At 39.1% G+C, this 17,181-nt stretch overlaps 1 protein-coding gene across 2 annotated transcripts in view; it reads left to right on the top strand.

Annotated features, from left to right (window-relative positions):
- The window catches only part of ncanb (neurocan b), a 157,067-nt gene that overhangs the window by 45,571 nt on the left and 94,315 nt on the right, over positions 1–17,181 (top strand). For both annotated transcript variants that reach the window (XM_007570033.2, XM_007570032.2), the window contains exons 3-5: positions 8,691–8,920; positions 9,035–9,203; positions 16,104–16,278. In XM_007570033.2, coding sequence (XP_007570095.1) covers positions 8,691–8,920; positions 9,035–9,203; positions 16,104–16,278 — 574 coding nt within the window. The remainder of the gene's footprint in view (positions 1–8,690; positions 8,921–9,034; positions 9,204–16,103; positions 16,279–17,181) is intronic.

The following is a 17,181-nucleotide window of genomic DNA, read 5'->3' as shown; positions in this document are numbered from 1 at the left end:
ATATAAAGAGCGTAAAATTTAAGATTCCATACATGCCTCACTACCTTCCCTGTTCCTGTTTTTTTTTTCTTCTTCTTCTTTTAGGGAGTGTTAATTAAGGCTTATTTAGAACAACTGAAATCGTTCTGCCTCCCTGTCTGCACACCACAGACCAGTGATGTGTACGTGAACTAAATGTTCATTTCCACTGTATAATGGTGCAAAAATATGTCTCCAATAATATTAAATATTGTTATCTTAGGAGGTCAGTGAGGACTTGTCAAATGCGGCTTTTGGGCTTGCAGATGATGATCCACAGCTAAATCTGATTAAACTGTGGAAAACCTGGAAGATTGATGCTTACCGATCCAGTGTTAGTGAGACTGACTGTGTGCTGCATTGTGTCATAATTCTTTTAAAGTATATATACATATATATCTTTACACCTGCTTTCTTTATATCTTTTGATTTTATTTTTTTTTTGAGAATTCATACTCTGAATTCTGATTTTTTTTTCCACAGAATTCTGAGAAAATGTTTTTTCTAACTTTTTCCCTACGAATTTAGACATGTTTCCTCTGATTTTAGATATTTTTTCTCTGAATTTTTCAAAATTAAATTTTTAGCAACCACTTCAGTACTTCTTGATATCATCCCATCTAGTATGTCTCATTTCTGTGAGCTTTAAAAAGTAATCTAAGATGCGTCATCGATAAAGACAACTATGTAAATATTTAATTAAATCCGAATTAATTTGAGGAGCGCAAACAACTTCCACCACTTCTCAGCCACAGTCCAGTTGTTTTGTTGCTTCAGCTGTCATTTCTTAATACGGTGATCAACTAATGACGGCAAGCTTCTGTCAGACACTTATGTGTCTTGACTTATGACCTGCAAATCCTTCTGCACGAACACACACACACACACACTCACACACACACGTAATAAGCTGATACACAGGCGAAAGGAGCGGATTGGCGGCAGCTGCCCTCGATCAGTTTCGGCTGCTCTTCAGTTTGAACGATCGACTCTGCACACTCTGTCTTTATCTTCAAAAAAAAAAAAAAAAAATTTCCGCAGGAATTTTCAAAAAGAACCAAAGAGAAAAAGAAGAATACGAAGAGGGAGGATGTGGAACGGTTCTGCATCCGCGTTCCTATTAAAATGAAAATGCCATCGCCGCCCACCGTGTGTCTGTGTGCAGCTTGGCATCAGACACCCAAAGCCTTTTCAGCTGTTTTTGGTCATTTGCATACATCTACAAAGGGAAGGAAGACGAGGCGATGCTGACAATCACCTGGGTGATCAGGTTTCTCTATCTGCAAGCTGCAGGAGGAATATCTGTCCTCTCAAAAGACGAGGTTACGAAAAGACCTCTTATCAGGCTTGTGTTTTCTTTTTTTTGTTCTTTTTGTTGTTGTAGATATTCTCAAATGGAGGCATTTACATGATAATCTCTCTATATTTCAGTAACAGCCCAAGTGATTTATGCATATGAAAAATTGACAAAAATTAGTAAATGTATTAAGTTACGTGCACTGAATAATTAGGTTGTATGATGACAGAGTTTAATACATGAGGAAAAGAAGTTGGATAAAGTTAAAGAAAATCAAGTAAAATTAATTTTTTTTGTTCTGAAACTCTGGATCACACCATGAGGCAATATTGACAGTGAGATGAGGCGACTGTATTAATAATTTGAGGGGATTAAGTTTAAGCAAAAATAATTTGAACATCTCATAACACAACACCTGGTTGTTTTCCTGTCACGGTGACGTTGCACTCAATCTGCTAAGACCAAATCCGCTCCCAGAAGTCGAATTTCTTCTGCTTAAATAGTAGCTGTGCCGTACGCAGACTACATCTACAGAAACACAGGAAGCATTGTGCCGCACTGGTAGGAGACACAGTGCTGAGGCCCGCAGGCACAAAGGACAAGTGGTTTCCTGCTACGCATTGAAAAGTCTGTGAGAATTCAGAAAAAGTGAAATAATCCAATCGAAATAGAACCGGTTCAGGACAGATAGCTGAACTTCTGAATGTTTCTGTCAGCACCTCTGAGACTATAGCGTGGAAGTAAAGAATACAATTCCTCCATAAACTTACTGCAACCAGATGGTGCTCGCAATATTTCAAACAGAGAAGTTAATAATGAATCAAATGACATTAATCAAATGAGTTACCAAAGCGCCATTTGACAGATAACTTTAGAAAGACCTGAGATTAGCAGATAGATTTTTTGTTGTTGTTCAATAAAAAAAAAATAAAAAAAGAAGTAATGTGCTCTATTGCAGTGACTTCTGTGCAGGTTTACTGTCTAAGACTCCACTGCTGTAGAAAACTGCTCAAGGCTTGGTTTTGAAGTTTTGCTGGAGAATATTTAAACGAGTCAGTACTGGAGGAATATAATCCGGTCAGTCTCTTTAAATTTTCTTGAATGATGAATAACACCATGAGTATCTGTTAAGGTATGAAGATGGATTTCTCTACAAAAACTGGTTTTGTGGGAAAATTCAAATAATTTCTCCATACAGGGAAATATACTAAGGCATCAGAACCAACAAAGACTTTTCTATTAACTATTTTTTTTAAATTTCAGTGAATATGTTGAACACATTTTTACTCTGTCCTTTTGCATTACTTTACATGAAAAATCAAGAGTTGGCACACTTTTGCTGAAGGTAAATCAACTAATTTTTGTTGATTTTTATGTGTGGTATATTGGGGTTCTTATGCATGTCTTGTATAGATTTAATGCTACTTCCCTGATTAGAAATCTATTCACAGATGAAAATGTTGTTTTCAGTAGATATTTTCTCCACTGTGTAGGTACTTGTTTTATAAAAAAAGCATCTTTTTTTAGAATATTTGTACAGTGAAATTATGTTCTGTTATCTTACTTTCAGAGCGAGGGGGGGCTTTGCTCACTCAAAATAAAGCATAAAGACAAATATGACACACGGACAGATAACCAAACAAAAGTTGCGCCTCTGACAATGTTTCCATGTAAAAGCAGATTTTAGGCAGCGGCGATGTTTCGCTCTGCATTGTTTTATATTTACCTACATTGAAAGTGAAAAATGGTCATAAATTGAATTTTCAGACGTGAAGTGCACTAAAGGGAATCTGGCCTGCTGAAGAGAATGCTTCAAGTTTTACCTTGGGTTTCATCTTTGTGAAAGAGGTTTTAACCAGTCCAAATAAACAGGGGACAATAAAGCGCTCACCTTAATTCACTTTCCTCTGCAGTAACCGGAGAGGACATTTTGGTTTCACCAAAAGAGACAAAATTACCGACCTCTCAAGCTCCAGTTCTGTTTTGTACAACTCCTATTGGGATTAAATAATTTTCTTACGCTACAATCCTATTTCTATTTCACCTCTTTCACAACGCGTTTTCAAAGAGCAAATACCAAAACCATCATCAGATGAAAAGTTGCTTGTGTGATCAGGCTAGTCATTGTATGTTTTCCTTCCCAATTCTTTTATTTCCTCCTCTTATTGTGCTTACAAAAACCCTCTCGCTCTTTTTTTTTTTTTTCACAGGTCATCTCACTTGATGGGCTGAGCTCCTCTTGAGTGCTGAATCAGAGGCCATTTCAGAGCACAAATCCTGTTTGGTATTGCCAGCCAAAGTAATATAGACCAGCTGGGGTGGGAGTTAGACAAGTAGCGCTTGTCTAAGCGATGCCACTAGGAGAAGCAAAGGAGTGGATATTTATGTGTGTTTATGCGCCTGTGGGGAGAGGAAAATGTGATGGGAGGGCTGATGTTAAGCTATCAGGGAAGAAGCACTCAACCTCTTACAGTGAACAACTGAAAAAGCATAACGGCTGCACGAATGAGCAGTGACAATTATTCATGTGCCTTTTTGTGTGTGTGTGTGTGTGGGTGTGTGTGTGTGTGTGTGTGTGTGTGTGTGTTTTCAGAGGCACTTTGACCAAACATCAAGTGATGACACATGATTATTGTACGTTCACGCGATCTAATGCTCTCAAATGTGAAAATATAAACAAAGACTCCAATATGGTGCTAAAATTTAAGTGCCTACCCAACTTCTCAATTTTTTTGTCACAAAGTGAAATTTCTTCTGTTTTTTGTTCCAGTGTGTTTGTTTCAGAAACTCGACCAAATTTTAATGTCAGACAAATGTAAGCTGATGTGTAAGTACATGTACTGATATTGCTTCCAGGCTTATGTAAACAATAAAGGACTTAAATAAAAGTAGCATAACATGAAGCGGGCTAACAGGGCTCCAAACGCATCATGTCCCGATGAAAGGGATTCAAGAACAGATGAGAAACAAAGTCACTAACATCCATCGCTCTGAAAAGGGTGACGGAGTTTTATTTTTGTGACTTTTGGACTCTAGCGAGGCAGAGTGAGAGCAATTATTCACAAAGAAAACATAAAACACAAAACACGGAAGAGTGGCGAATCATCTTATTCAGCAGCTCACAAAAGCACCAAGAACAACATCTGAGCTGCCGGGCATCACTTCCCTCAAGTTAAGGTCAGTGTTCATTATGGTACAATAAGAAAGAGAGCTGGGTAAACGGCTTTCACAGGAGAGAAAATGACTGAAGGGAACAAAAATGTCCCTTTCACAATTGCAAGAAAATAACTTGATGAGCCCGAGACTTTTTTGGAAAACATTCTGTGAACTAATCAGACTAAAGTCATACACTTTGGAAGATGTGTGTTCAGTTACATGTGGCGTCAACGAAAACAGCATTTCATAGAAGGAGCCCACTGTAAACCACGGTGGTAGAGGTGGGATGGTCTGGGGCTTTTGGTGCTCCTTACCACAACTGATGGGATCATGAATTTGGCCCTCATGGTGAACATCCTTAAGCTCGAGCTCTCTTGGGTTATACAGAAGGACCAGGATCTGAAGCGTGCCTGCAAGTTTTACTTGGAATAGCTTAAAAACAACCCACTTAGAGGTTGGCTGGTTTGGATTGATTTATTTTCCCCTGTAATACATAAAATCTGTGATGTAAAGTCATGCAGCCTATGGAATCTGTTGAGGAAAGCTACATCATAAAAACACATTTAAATCTTAAATGATTCAGCTAAAGTCATTGCCCTAAGACAGACACAATCATGGCAGACTTTGGTCATCCAGTTGTTGGGCATGTACAACAGCACAGTTGAGTTTTTTTTCATTGGAAATGCAACATTTGTCACACTGTACAGCCCTGCAGTTTTCAAGATTATTAAACAAACAAACAAAAAAAATGGCAATGTTCAACGAGTTTAAGATTTTTGTTAGAAAATGTTTATTTTTACGTCGGTGATGTGTGGCTTTCCAACATCTTTTCGCGAACGCAGTGTTCCCATCACGCGAGTCCTAGTGTAAAAACAGCATCTTTTCAACAAGGACAAATGAAAAAGTAAATCTGTCATACAAAGGCGAAGAGAAAATAGAGAGACAAAGAAGTTGAGTTGAAATAATGGGTTTTAAAACTGGCATGTAGCCTGAATTGTAGGGCATGAATAGAGAGAAGAGAATAAGCAGGACACTGGGGGGCAAAATGACAAAACAGCAGTGTGTCTGTGATTGCTGCAAGTTTACTGTTTAAACAATCTGACATTTAATTACAGACAGGACAGGCTGACCCTGCAGGGGATAGCGCTTTAACATGTATTCAATCAAGTGAGTCCACAGAAGGACAAATAAATAGTTTGCAGTGGACGATAGCACTAAGGGAAATAAATCAGTGGGGCTCTTTTTCTTCATGCATGTCCACCGTCATCTGTGTTGTAATCAACAGACTTCATGAACGTTCATCGGCTTCCTTCAAAACTAAATGTCCAGACAAAAACCGGTGGCTGGGATTGTTTGTGATTATGTCTGGATGACTCCAACAGCGTTGTGCTGTATTCACTAGTAGCTCGTTTAATTTTGCAAACAGTTTTGACACATTTCCAACATTTAACTGGCTCTCCTTAAGAAAAGAACAAACATGATCATTTTACCACCATCATGGGGATGGTTTGTTCTCGTTAGTTTTCCATCGTAGCGTTTTGCATCAAGCTGAATCAACTTTGATGCAGTTAACCTTTATTTCACTGGTTGCTTCCTTCTTTCTATATGTGAAGTACACATTTAATAGTCGGACTTTTGACAAAGCTCTGAGGCCTTCCCAGAACAGCTGTGCTTAAACTGAGATTAAATCACTCAAAGGAGGAGTCTATTTACTACCATGAGTCCAATAGGTAATGGTTTGCTCTAGAATTCAATCAAGGGAATCAGAGGAAAGGGGGCTGAAAACAAAAGTGTGCAACACTTTTCAAATTTGCAAAAGAAATTTGAAAACTATGAGTCCTTTTGAAATAGAAATAAAATGCATCAAAGTTTGTTTGTTGTTGCACCTTGACATACCATGACAAACTTCCCTGGCAGGGTCAAGATTTCGAATAGTCAAAGAATGAAACCAGGAAGGCCACAGTGAGTTTAAGAAACACAGGAAAAAAAATCAAAGAAATGAAGACCCAGATTAAAGAAACAGTGAAAAGAACTAGAGCAGCACATGGTGATTGCATCTCTGTCTCTAAAAGAAATTGGAAAACTAAGAAAAGAAAAACAAAGAAATAAAAAAAAAGTTTCCTCTTTGCTGTTTCGAGGGGTGGAAGTTGTGACAGACAGCTTCTGCTCCAACACCACTCCTGTGAGAATAACCCAGCTGTCAGAGATGTTAACTGGGATGTAAAAAAGACGGAGCGAGGCAAACACGGTGAGGGCTGCTGTCACAATGACACTGTCTGATGAGGGGCTGAAAGCCAGGGAGATCAAGACAGCAAGTGGGCATACGGTATCTGGGATGCTTTATTTTATTTATTTATTTTTTGACAGATCCACGTTTGAATTTGAATTGTTTTGACCGTGAAGATCAACAACAGAAAGCCGGATCCCTTTTCTGTGGAGCGCGTTATAAGTATAGATTTAACCATTTTCCCGCTGAATGCAAAGAACAATGAAAGGGTGTGAGTTTGTTCATTCTGGACGGTCGTCGAAATTCGATTCCAGCGCCAATTCTCAACAAATCATGTCTGAAGGCTCTTTACGACGCAGTCCCAGGTTTTGTTCTGATATTTATTCAATGTGACAATATAATTGCATAAGAGACCAGTGGAATGTTTTTAAATGAACATCTAACCCTAAGGTCATTTATTAAAATAATAATAATGATAAAAAAAAAAAACAATGTTTATTGCTGCAGAACTCTGCTCTAAATTTTCAATTCAGCTGTTCAGGACCTGCTGTTTAGAATATCTCGGCTCATCTCTTCATTTTTGCGGTCGGGTTTCTCAGCGTTGATGTGTGTGTAGTTGGTCAGAGAGGCACCGTGGTGTCATGGCGTCGCGTTACTGACTCCACTCTCAGAAGCAAACAGAAGAATAGAGTTTCTGCCATGTCTGCATCAGATTTCCTTTAGGGAAAGAAAAAATGTTATATATAATTTACAGTTTTCAATGCGAGAACGTTAGTCCAAAGCTCTACGTTCCCTCAAAGTCTGAAACCTGCTCTGAGATTTTCTTACTTTTCTTTCTTTTTATGCTTTGATGTGTTTTGAATGTTTGTTTTCATGCTTGGCTCTGTGCACTTATCTTTAAAATAGTCAAAATAAATTGAGTCAAACTGGAAATAGCACTACATTTCAGGTCAAAGAGTGTCGAAAATATGCAACAACTAAACTTGTTGAGATTTATTAGATCTCAACAAATTTGGATGAAATAAGGGTAATGTCAGTGTTTTAGTTCAGTTACATCTTTAGTCTGCAACAGTTGTTGAAACGGGTACATTTTGAGATACATCCACCAAAACTAAATTGTCTACCTGAGGTTGACCAAAGGACAGCACTTTAATCAATCTGTAACTCTGGGGTCGTCTGCGCAGCGGGTCAGTCTAAGGAGTGAGGATTATGCCAAAGCACTCCACTGAGTGACAGATCTGCCTCTAGCAGTGTGGCTAACAACTCGGTCAGCTGATTCAACTTGCGTGTACCGCCACTGGGGTTTGTGGAGACGTAATTTAGAGAACGTGCCTTTTTTCTTATATGTTGTTCTTAGATGTAACGGGAAAGAGAACAGGAAAAGATAAGGGAGCAAGAAGAAAAAGAAGGCAAAAAATCACTGTGTGCGTTGAATATAAACAAGCACACGTGGATCAGAGGTTAGGTGTTTACCTCTGCAATGCAAATGATGCAATTCTTTTATTTCAAACAAGACATTAGAGCATTTTGATAATGTGTTATAAATGCACATGCAGACATATAGGAGATCTTGTTAAGTTATATTACGACTAACTGTCTTCTTGGAGGCAATGCTTTAAATGGCAAAGAGGTGTTTGGTATTGATTTCGTGCTGCACATTCAAGGGGTGATGTAAGGTTTATCAAGCATGTTTGACGTTTTCCCTATTCCCTGACTTGTTCTGTCAGCTGCAACAACAATGCTCTGCTAGATCACTGACAATCATCAAAGACACCCAATGAGTTTCTGACTACTTTGCTTTTACTCCACAAACAGGAGGACCGTAATGGAACTAAAGAAACTGGAAGGAAATCACACGTCGTGGCCGCGCCAATCGATTAACCGAAACCTTTTCAGAGTAATGAGAAATAGCGGTCGGTGGCCGCGTTTACGAGAGCGGATTGATTACTCACGCTTCTTCTCTCTTCCCCTTTCCCCCTCGGCTCTCCTCAGGTTTAACCAGCGCTGACACTGTGGTGAATATGCGGAAGGTCACTCATCAGACCATTACCGAGGAGCTGTCCAAGACGGTGCTGCTCCCCTGCCTCTTCACCCTTCGCCCCGGCGGCAGCTCTTTCCACGAGCCCCCCAGGATCAAATGGACCAAGGTTTGGGGTCAGAGAGGCTCCGACGGCCTGCAGAAGGAGCAGTCGGTCCTGGTGGCCAAAGACAACGTGGTCAAGGTGCAACAGTGACCAATAAAATATGAATCACTTCACTGGATATTAACTGTCTTCCTCCACAGGAGGAAGACGCTTCCTTTATTTTATTATTCACTGTTTCTCCACATTTCTCAGGTGAAAAAGGCCTTCCAGGGTCGTGTGTCGCTGCCTGGGTACAGTAAGGACCGCTACAACGCTAGCCTTGCTCTGACCGGGTTGCGGTCCAGCGACTCTGGACTTTATCGCTGTGAAGTTGTGGTGGGCATCAACGACGAGCAGGACACCGTTCCACTGGAGGTCACAGGTAAACAAAGTGTTATCTATATTTGAACAGTTGTTTGTAGGTTGCTGAGACCAAGAGGTTAAAATAAAAAGCTGCTCTCAGATACAACAGGACACTTTTATGAGATTGCTCTTTTCGCACTGGTCGGATCGAAAGGCTGGAATTTAAAAAGACAAACACACAAAAAAGTAATTTTCTTGTTTGACTGGACTTGAACTGGACATGTGCTTCTCAAAAAGTGCTTTGAAAGACATTTGTTCCAATTTGGCACCGATTTAATAAACTGAACACAATTAATTATAAACGGAAAGAACTTCAAAAACTTCAAAAAGCGTGACAAGAAAAAACCGAGAAGCTTGGAAGCACACTGTGGTGCTCGTTCAGGACTTTTCAAGGATTTGTGAAACTGCATATAATTGTGACTATTTCCATTTGTTTTTACTTGTATAACTGTGTAAATTGTTTTTGGTAACACTTTATTTGACGGGGTATGTAATGCCTTTGTTGATCTGGAAATCCTATAGTACAGAACAAAACGGTCATGAGAAAAATCAAAGTCTTAAGGCTCATATCAGCTTCACTGTCATTTCCACTCAATTGCAGTTTAATCAGTTAAGCAAGTTCTCCTTCATGTATTTAATTTCATTTTCTTCTCTATCTAGTAACTTTACCTAAAAATAACTATCTACACATATCAAAGTGACTAGAATGTACTAATATCAAACACTAAGAATATTAGATTATAGAATATACTAAAACTTGAGTTTATTCTCATGAATAAAAAGAATCATCAATTCTGTATCCTAGCAGTTCGATTGACACCTTGCAAGGACTGAAAGGCTCTCTGAGCCTTTATTTGCTGCTGTTTGTAAGATTTTGCTTTCGAAATTAATTAGATGTCTCACATACAGCGGCTTGATCGATAAGACTGCCTTCAACAAGAGACACGGTGCTGATTTATGGCAGCTGTAATTTCTTTGGATATTTATAATTGCTTAATTGATTATTCATAATTACTCATCAACCCAGATACTCAGAGAGGATCAGTGAGGACTTTGCTGCGCATAACAATGGAGTAAAACGCTGCCTCGTTTTAAAGTACCTTCTTTGTTCAAAATAAAAATTTCTGCACTTGCATCGACTTGGGCTGTGTTTATACAAGATCACCGCCTGGAAACCGTGGGAATTTTTGGATGATGGTTGGAGAAACGTTCCACGTTTAGACAAGACCACCTTGAGTCAGCTGTAGTTGTCATGCCAGGCCACTATATGGCGCTGTGATTTTAGCACGTTATCGAAACGCGCATGGGCTTATCTACCACCTCATTTAGAAAACGCATGTTTCCGTCTACTACGAGCCAAGTGTTTGTGGTTTTCCACTGAAGATCGACTCTGTGTAAACAGAGCCTTAGTTTTATTTATGGCTATACTAAATAAAGAGTTGGGTTTATTAAAATGCCAGTTTGAGGTACAACATCTTCAACTAACATTAGATTATCAATAGTACAGAGACCCTCCTCCAAATTATTGAGTTCGGTTGTTCCGATCACTTCCATGGCCACAGGTGCATAAAGGCATGCAGACTGCTCTTATAGCTGCAAGGCGGATTCAAATCTTTAAGCTCTTTAAGCCTATGTATCAAGACTGGAATTTTATTAAAGTTCATTAATATATAAAGTCAGGCGTTCAGACCTTTGGGAGTACAGTGGACCCCGGCCTGTTTGCACTTCAGTATTCATGAATTCATTGATTTTTCTGTGGATTGAATTTTAACTGTTTCTATTATATTCTATTAACAGTTCACGAGCATCTGTGCTTCCTAAACCATGCAATTACCACATGCGCACTGGATCGTCTGCGTGATTATCTAAACATCTGACATTCTGTGTAATCTTGTAACATTTTTCTGCATTTTTTTTTCTCAGCGGTTCTCTGTGACGAGTATTTGAAACCACTGAGTATTTCCTGAGGAACCTTGGTTTCATCTGTAGAAAACATTCCTTATCAAAATCTCTGCTGCACTTGGTGGCGGCGTTAACACTTTGTTTTCCACGTCTGCAGCTATGAATACTAATAACTCTGTTTTCCATGTGAGGTTAATACAGCCGTTACAGTTGTTTACTGTCCCTGCTGAACGTGTGATGATGGGGAATGGTGAAAGGCACTTGGAAACATTAAACATTATCCCACCGAGCTGTTTAAGTACTAGTTCTTCACCTTTAGCTTTGTATGGTTCTTTGGAAACAAATTAGCTAGTAATAGATTGGAGAGTTTCAAAGACTTTGTTAAGGTGTTGTAGCTTTAAAGCTGTCGCCACATTCTGTCCAGTTCACTCACGTTTATGTTTAATGGCAAGCTGCTATAATCACCAGAGCAACCGCACAACTTGGAGCAAACTGTGCCAGTATAAATATAGCTAGCACCAGCGCTAAATGCAGTGACCTTATTATTTTGGAGAGGCACAGCATGCTACAATAGCCACTGTTTTAAGTAACACAAACATCATTTTCTCCTTGTCCATAAATTGCCCTTAAGGGAAAACGCGTGAACTACAATGCGGGGAAATCAGGCAATTGTGTCTTATCCGTTTTCCATTTTTCTAGGTTTTGTCTGCGGGACGTAGAGCCCAGTTCTCCCTTCTTAAATAGCAGCATCTTCATTAACCCTAATATGATGCTTTTGAGAGCCTGTGTCCTGCAACTCTTGGCCAATCACTGCCTCTTGTTCAGAATGAAACCGTTTATGAAGCCGGTGAGGAGCAACCGTCTCTGCGGTTTGGTCTTTATTGGCAAGACCTGCAACGTGACAGCGCTCGACCCTTCTCGCTAATTCTGTTCAGGCATCAAATTGGTCATTTGCAAGTATTGATACTGCTCGGCCGTATCGTTTCATAATACTCCACACCACTCATTTCATGCTCAGAACTGTGTTTCATTTTTTAATCTTCACTTTCTTCTCCCACATATTCATTCTCTCTTATCCATTTTAGGTTTGTAAGTGGCTACATGCAGCTAACATAAGTCAAGAGGCAGAGATTATGTAACTCTGAAATGCTTTCTGAATATATTTGTACTACTCTCCATAATAGTTTGAGCCGCTTTAAATACAACTCTAAACTATATATAATTGTGTTTGCTCTTATTTTTGAGTAGTAGTCCTCGTAGATGTGTTTAAAAAAAAAAGTTTAAAAATAATTTTGCACTGATGTTAAAAAAAGCGGTTTCCCCGTTGGGTCAGTTATTGGTGGGCTGGTGGAGAATCTGTTCACCACTATTCTCCATAACTGCTTATGAAACAAAATAATAATTATAATAATAAAAACAGAGTGGAGTGAAAGGAGAAAATGAGTGCCACACATTCAGTCTCGTTTCTGTTTCCATTCCTCCAAATGATTAAATTGTTGTCAGTGTGGAAAAATGCAACTTTATTAGTAGAAATTTTGTTTTTGGACCTTTTTGGCAAACAGACATCTCACTTGAATTTCATGTTACGCTGTTTTTCTCATTTTTGGATAAATAGTAGACACTGATTGACTTGAAGCCGTTATGAAGCCGTCTGTATTAAAAAAAATCAATAACTTTGTAAATCTAAAGAAGCTTATTAGTAGTCACTTAGTATAACATTTTGTTTATTCTAATGTGGCACATTTAAATTTATTTTTATCTTAACGTAAATAGTTATTTAGTATTTGTTGAGCAGTAAATACAATCTATAATAATTCTTAATTAAAAAGCAACAGCTTACTGCTTGTTGGAATAAAATTATTTGAGTGATTAGAGATTCATATGTGCTCTCATTGTGATTTGTTTCATGACATATTGCATTAAAGTCTAGTCAATTTAATATCTAAGAATGATGTTAGAGATAATTACATTATTTTCTTCTTTTAATTTTAAACTGGACTGTCTTTGTCATTCTCATAAAGTCATAAAGCTAAGAACGGGAAAAAATATATATAAGTTCCTATGAGAATTAATAAGTTTTAAAGCTCCACATTTAAAAAAAAAATAACGTTATTAAGCAGGTCCTGTTTAATTTCCAGTTTTTATTCCGAGAATCAAGAGCAGTTTTGCCTCCTAACTCTTAGCAAGAAAGCAGATGAGCATATTTCATAGAGTTACGTCCTAAAATTAATGTTTTGGATCCAAGTTTCATTCCTGTTGTTTCAGAGTCCTCTTGAATTGAAATTCTGCGTCTGCTTTTTCTGCTTTCACAAATTAATACAGTGTTTTTTTTTTGTTTTGTTTTTTTTTCGTCTAACAATGACAGAGTTTGCCCAGGATGCTGCACCCTGCCAGGGGGGCAAAGAGTACCAGCTACTCACCATGCTGAAACGAGGGCATCATTCAGTCACATATGGTGCCTCTCTGCTCTTCCCCTTAGAGACCATGTGAGGATGTGCAAAGATGCTGAGAGTAAAAATAGACATAAGGTGCTGGGCATCCAGCCCTCCTGTGGAACAGGACAGGGTTTCCTCTTACTGAGAGGAAAGTTATTTGTCTCTCCTGCATACATATTAACGAGCAAACTAGCATCTCTTTTTGGACAAAGTCCCACAGCCTCAAATCAAAGGGATTGGAGGATGAAAATAAGGGCAAGAAAAAAAAAAGGAGATATTTCAGAGGGTTTATGCTCCATATAGCTAAGAGAAGGAGAATGACCGAAAAGCCAGACGGTCTGCAGAGACTGAGGAGAATTCTGTTTGCATCTTACGTTCAAAACACCGCTGCCAGCTTTTTTTCGCACTAAAGCCTGTAGTGTTATTCTTATACTTAAACGGCCTCTTCGGCATCCGTCTCACATGGAATCTCTCACTTTCCCAGACAAAGTCATAGAGGATAAAGGAGGCAAAAGCACACAAGCTTGCATGACACGGGCTGGTCCTCAGGGGCGTGTGAATGTCGGGCAGAGATTGGTAGATGGACGTGTGGACCTTTCACAGTTCAGCTGAGCTAGTTTCTTCTAGTCAATTTCATTTTCTCACCACCCTTTTTCAGCATTTGTGCGTACCCAGAAGCCTCGGTTCGTGCGCTGCGGTACAAGCTCCGACAATGGTACTTGGACTGCTTGTTATCGTTCTTACTACAATTTAACGGTGTCATAGTTTTAAGAACAAGTAATTGCCTTATGTTATCTTTTTTTTTTTTAAAGAACAGTTTGCCAATCAGCTTATACTTTAACAACTTTCATAATTAAACAGCTACGCTTCAGTAGCAAGTGTTGTGAGGCTCTCCTTCATTTTTCATGCCTTGAATGTTTGTGTTTTTTTTTACTGAAAACATATTAAAAAAAAAGATTTCTCTTTTTGATACTCATAACAAAAACAAAACAAAACATAGGAGCCATGTATCAGCCAGCTGACCATCAGTGCACATCAACATGCATATGAGGTATAAATTATGACATACATTTTTAGCTATTTTGAAATCATACCATGTTTATTGTGAGACAACTCATGCTGATGTAGGAATACAATCAAAGCATAAAAACCTCTGCTTCGGTTCAAAGGTTAAAATTTGTGGGTTTTTCAAATGGATGTGCTCAGTGTGACCAGACTAAATATGTATTTCTCTGATTTGTATTCACATATATGGTTGTATACAACGGTGCCTAAAAGATCGAACAAGATACTAATTACTAAAAGTCTGAATAAATTTTATTTTTCTTTTCACTCCAACTATCCCTATGTTTTATATGCAAGACGGCCGTTTTGGTTTTCCAACCTGAAATTTAGATTTCTGACTGTGAAACTTCTAAGTTTGATAGTTTCATTTTAAGAGTAAAACACTTTGTATTGCCTTGTTGCTGAAAATGTGCTATGCAAATAAAATTACCTTTACCTTTAAGAGAGCAGACTGCAACACTAATGTGATACTTTTCGTAAAAATGCTAAGGAGTCACTGCCTTTAAGAATTCCATGCACATACCTGCTGAAAGCTTTCCGTCTATGCATCTGACTTTAATATGCGACCTGACAGCGCTGTTGGTACCCGCATCCAGCAGCCGCTGAGTGACGGGGATTTTACACCCTGGCAGGAGTGCCAGTCTATAGAAAGCATTGTTGCTCCGTTTCTTTGTTTGCCTTGCCTGTCATTCCATCATGAACTTAGAAGCAGGGAAAATTCAGCACAGAGACTCTGTGTGTAGAGCTGAAGCAGTAAGATAAATATCCCCACTGCTTGTTACACACTGTATCCAAGGGCAACATATGTATTTTTTTTTTCTTTTTTCTTTTTTTTTTTTATTGAGCCGATCGACGACCTGATATAAATCAGACATGTACAGTACACGCAGGTTGCTGAACCCCAGCTCTGCCGGTTTGTCCTGCACAGATGGAACAATGTCAACACATGATGACTAGAGCTAGAGGGCTCCACTGTTTACCTCCGCGGATGAACGTGCTCGTGCTTTAATGGCGCCAGGCTGCTGTTCATAAAACGTGCTGAGATTTTCAGGCCGTAAATTTGCGTTGTTTTCTCCCTGCTTGTTCCGGTGTCTTGTGTCTCGTCCATCAATCGATCCCTTTTATTTATAAAGCAGGTCAAAGTGCTACACAGAACTATAAACAATAAACCCACAAAATGAAATGTGCCTTTGTTAAAATGTGTGGAAAGTGGATGGACTGAGCGCGGATGATCCGGTTCAGGAACCGCAGCCAAAACATCAGCCACATCCTCTGTGGCACTCAGAGAGCATACTACTCCACAGATGGCTGTCACAATACTGGAGAGCAATATTTCCTTAGGTATTCTTGGGCCTGTTAATAGACCAATGCCCGAGGGTAGCGGGTCTGCAAGTAAATGATTGCCCAAGGCCATTAAGACCATTTAAAAGCCACTAAAAAGAAATTTAAAATACATTCTGAGATGTACAGGGAGCCAATGCAACAATTTTAACGGATTATCTTTGTTTATATCTCAGGTGTAGTGTTCCACTACCGGGCCCCTCACGATCGCTACGCCTTGTCCTTCGCTGATGCCAAGAGGGTGTGCATAGAGAACTCGGCCACCATTGCAACACCCGGCCAGTTGCAATCAACCTTCGCCGACGGCTATGAGAACTGTGACGCCGGCTGGCTGGCAGACCAGACTGTAAGGTGAGGCAAAACGATTTCCTCTCCTGTGCAGAGTTTCAAAGTCTATGCAAATGGAATAGTAGGAAAAGAGGATTTAGGTGTTGTACATGTTTGTATAAGTATGGGGGAAAAAAAAAATACTCGAGTCTCTCTGCAGCATATCGTCTTTTTCTGTTATTTCTCCTTTGGCGAAAATGTAGCCAGGCATACGATTGTCTGGAATCCAAGTGGCAGAATAGAATGCTCTTCATGCACACTACAGCTATATCCGACTATCAGTTCAGTTGCGAGGCTTTCTGCAGTGAGTGAATATTTTAAGAACTTCCAAATAGCTTAACTTCTTATCTTGTCAAAATATGTGAATTCTAAATTAAAACCGTGCAACAGAATTGAAACTGATTGCCTGTTTGATGACTGGAAAATGAGTTATTTACATCTGCACCATTAGAGCTGCCTGTAAGGAGGATCGCATGTGCTTTATTTTTTTTTTACCATTTTTTGTTAAATCCCCTGAAAAAAAACAAAAAAACTCCCAATGAGATCTTGTCTAATTCCCCGTATCTCCATTTTAAAAAAAAAAAAAAAAAAAACTCCCAATCAGATCTTGTCTAATTCCCCGTATCTCCATTTTAATTCCAAATCACTGTTGCTTCGGCGGGCAGACACGCTGTTTGTTGTCCTCCTGACAGCTTCTCCTTGCAGTGACGCTTCTTTCTTCCCAGTTGCTCCTTCAGTCCTGCAGCCTTGCAGTTTTTTACTTGGTAGCCATCTAATTGGTCCAGATTCACGAGTTTCTGATGGCACATCAGCCACGAGGGAGGTGTCCAATTAATCCAAGAGGAAAAACACAAAGAAAGCCATTGTTGTTTGTTCAGCCACAAGCAGAAATAGAGCAGCAGAAGCCACAGACACCAAATATATAAT

Source organism: Poecilia formosa, unplaced genomic scaffold (genome assembly GCF_000485575.1).
Source record: "Poecilia formosa unplaced genomic scaffold, Poecilia_formosa-5.1.2 Scaffold254, whole genome shotgun sequence".
NCBI classification, from domain to species: Eukaryota; Metazoa; Chordata; class Actinopteri; order Cyprinodontiformes; family Poeciliidae; genus Poecilia; species Poecilia formosa.
This window is presented reverse-complemented; position numbering and strand designations above follow the sequence as displayed.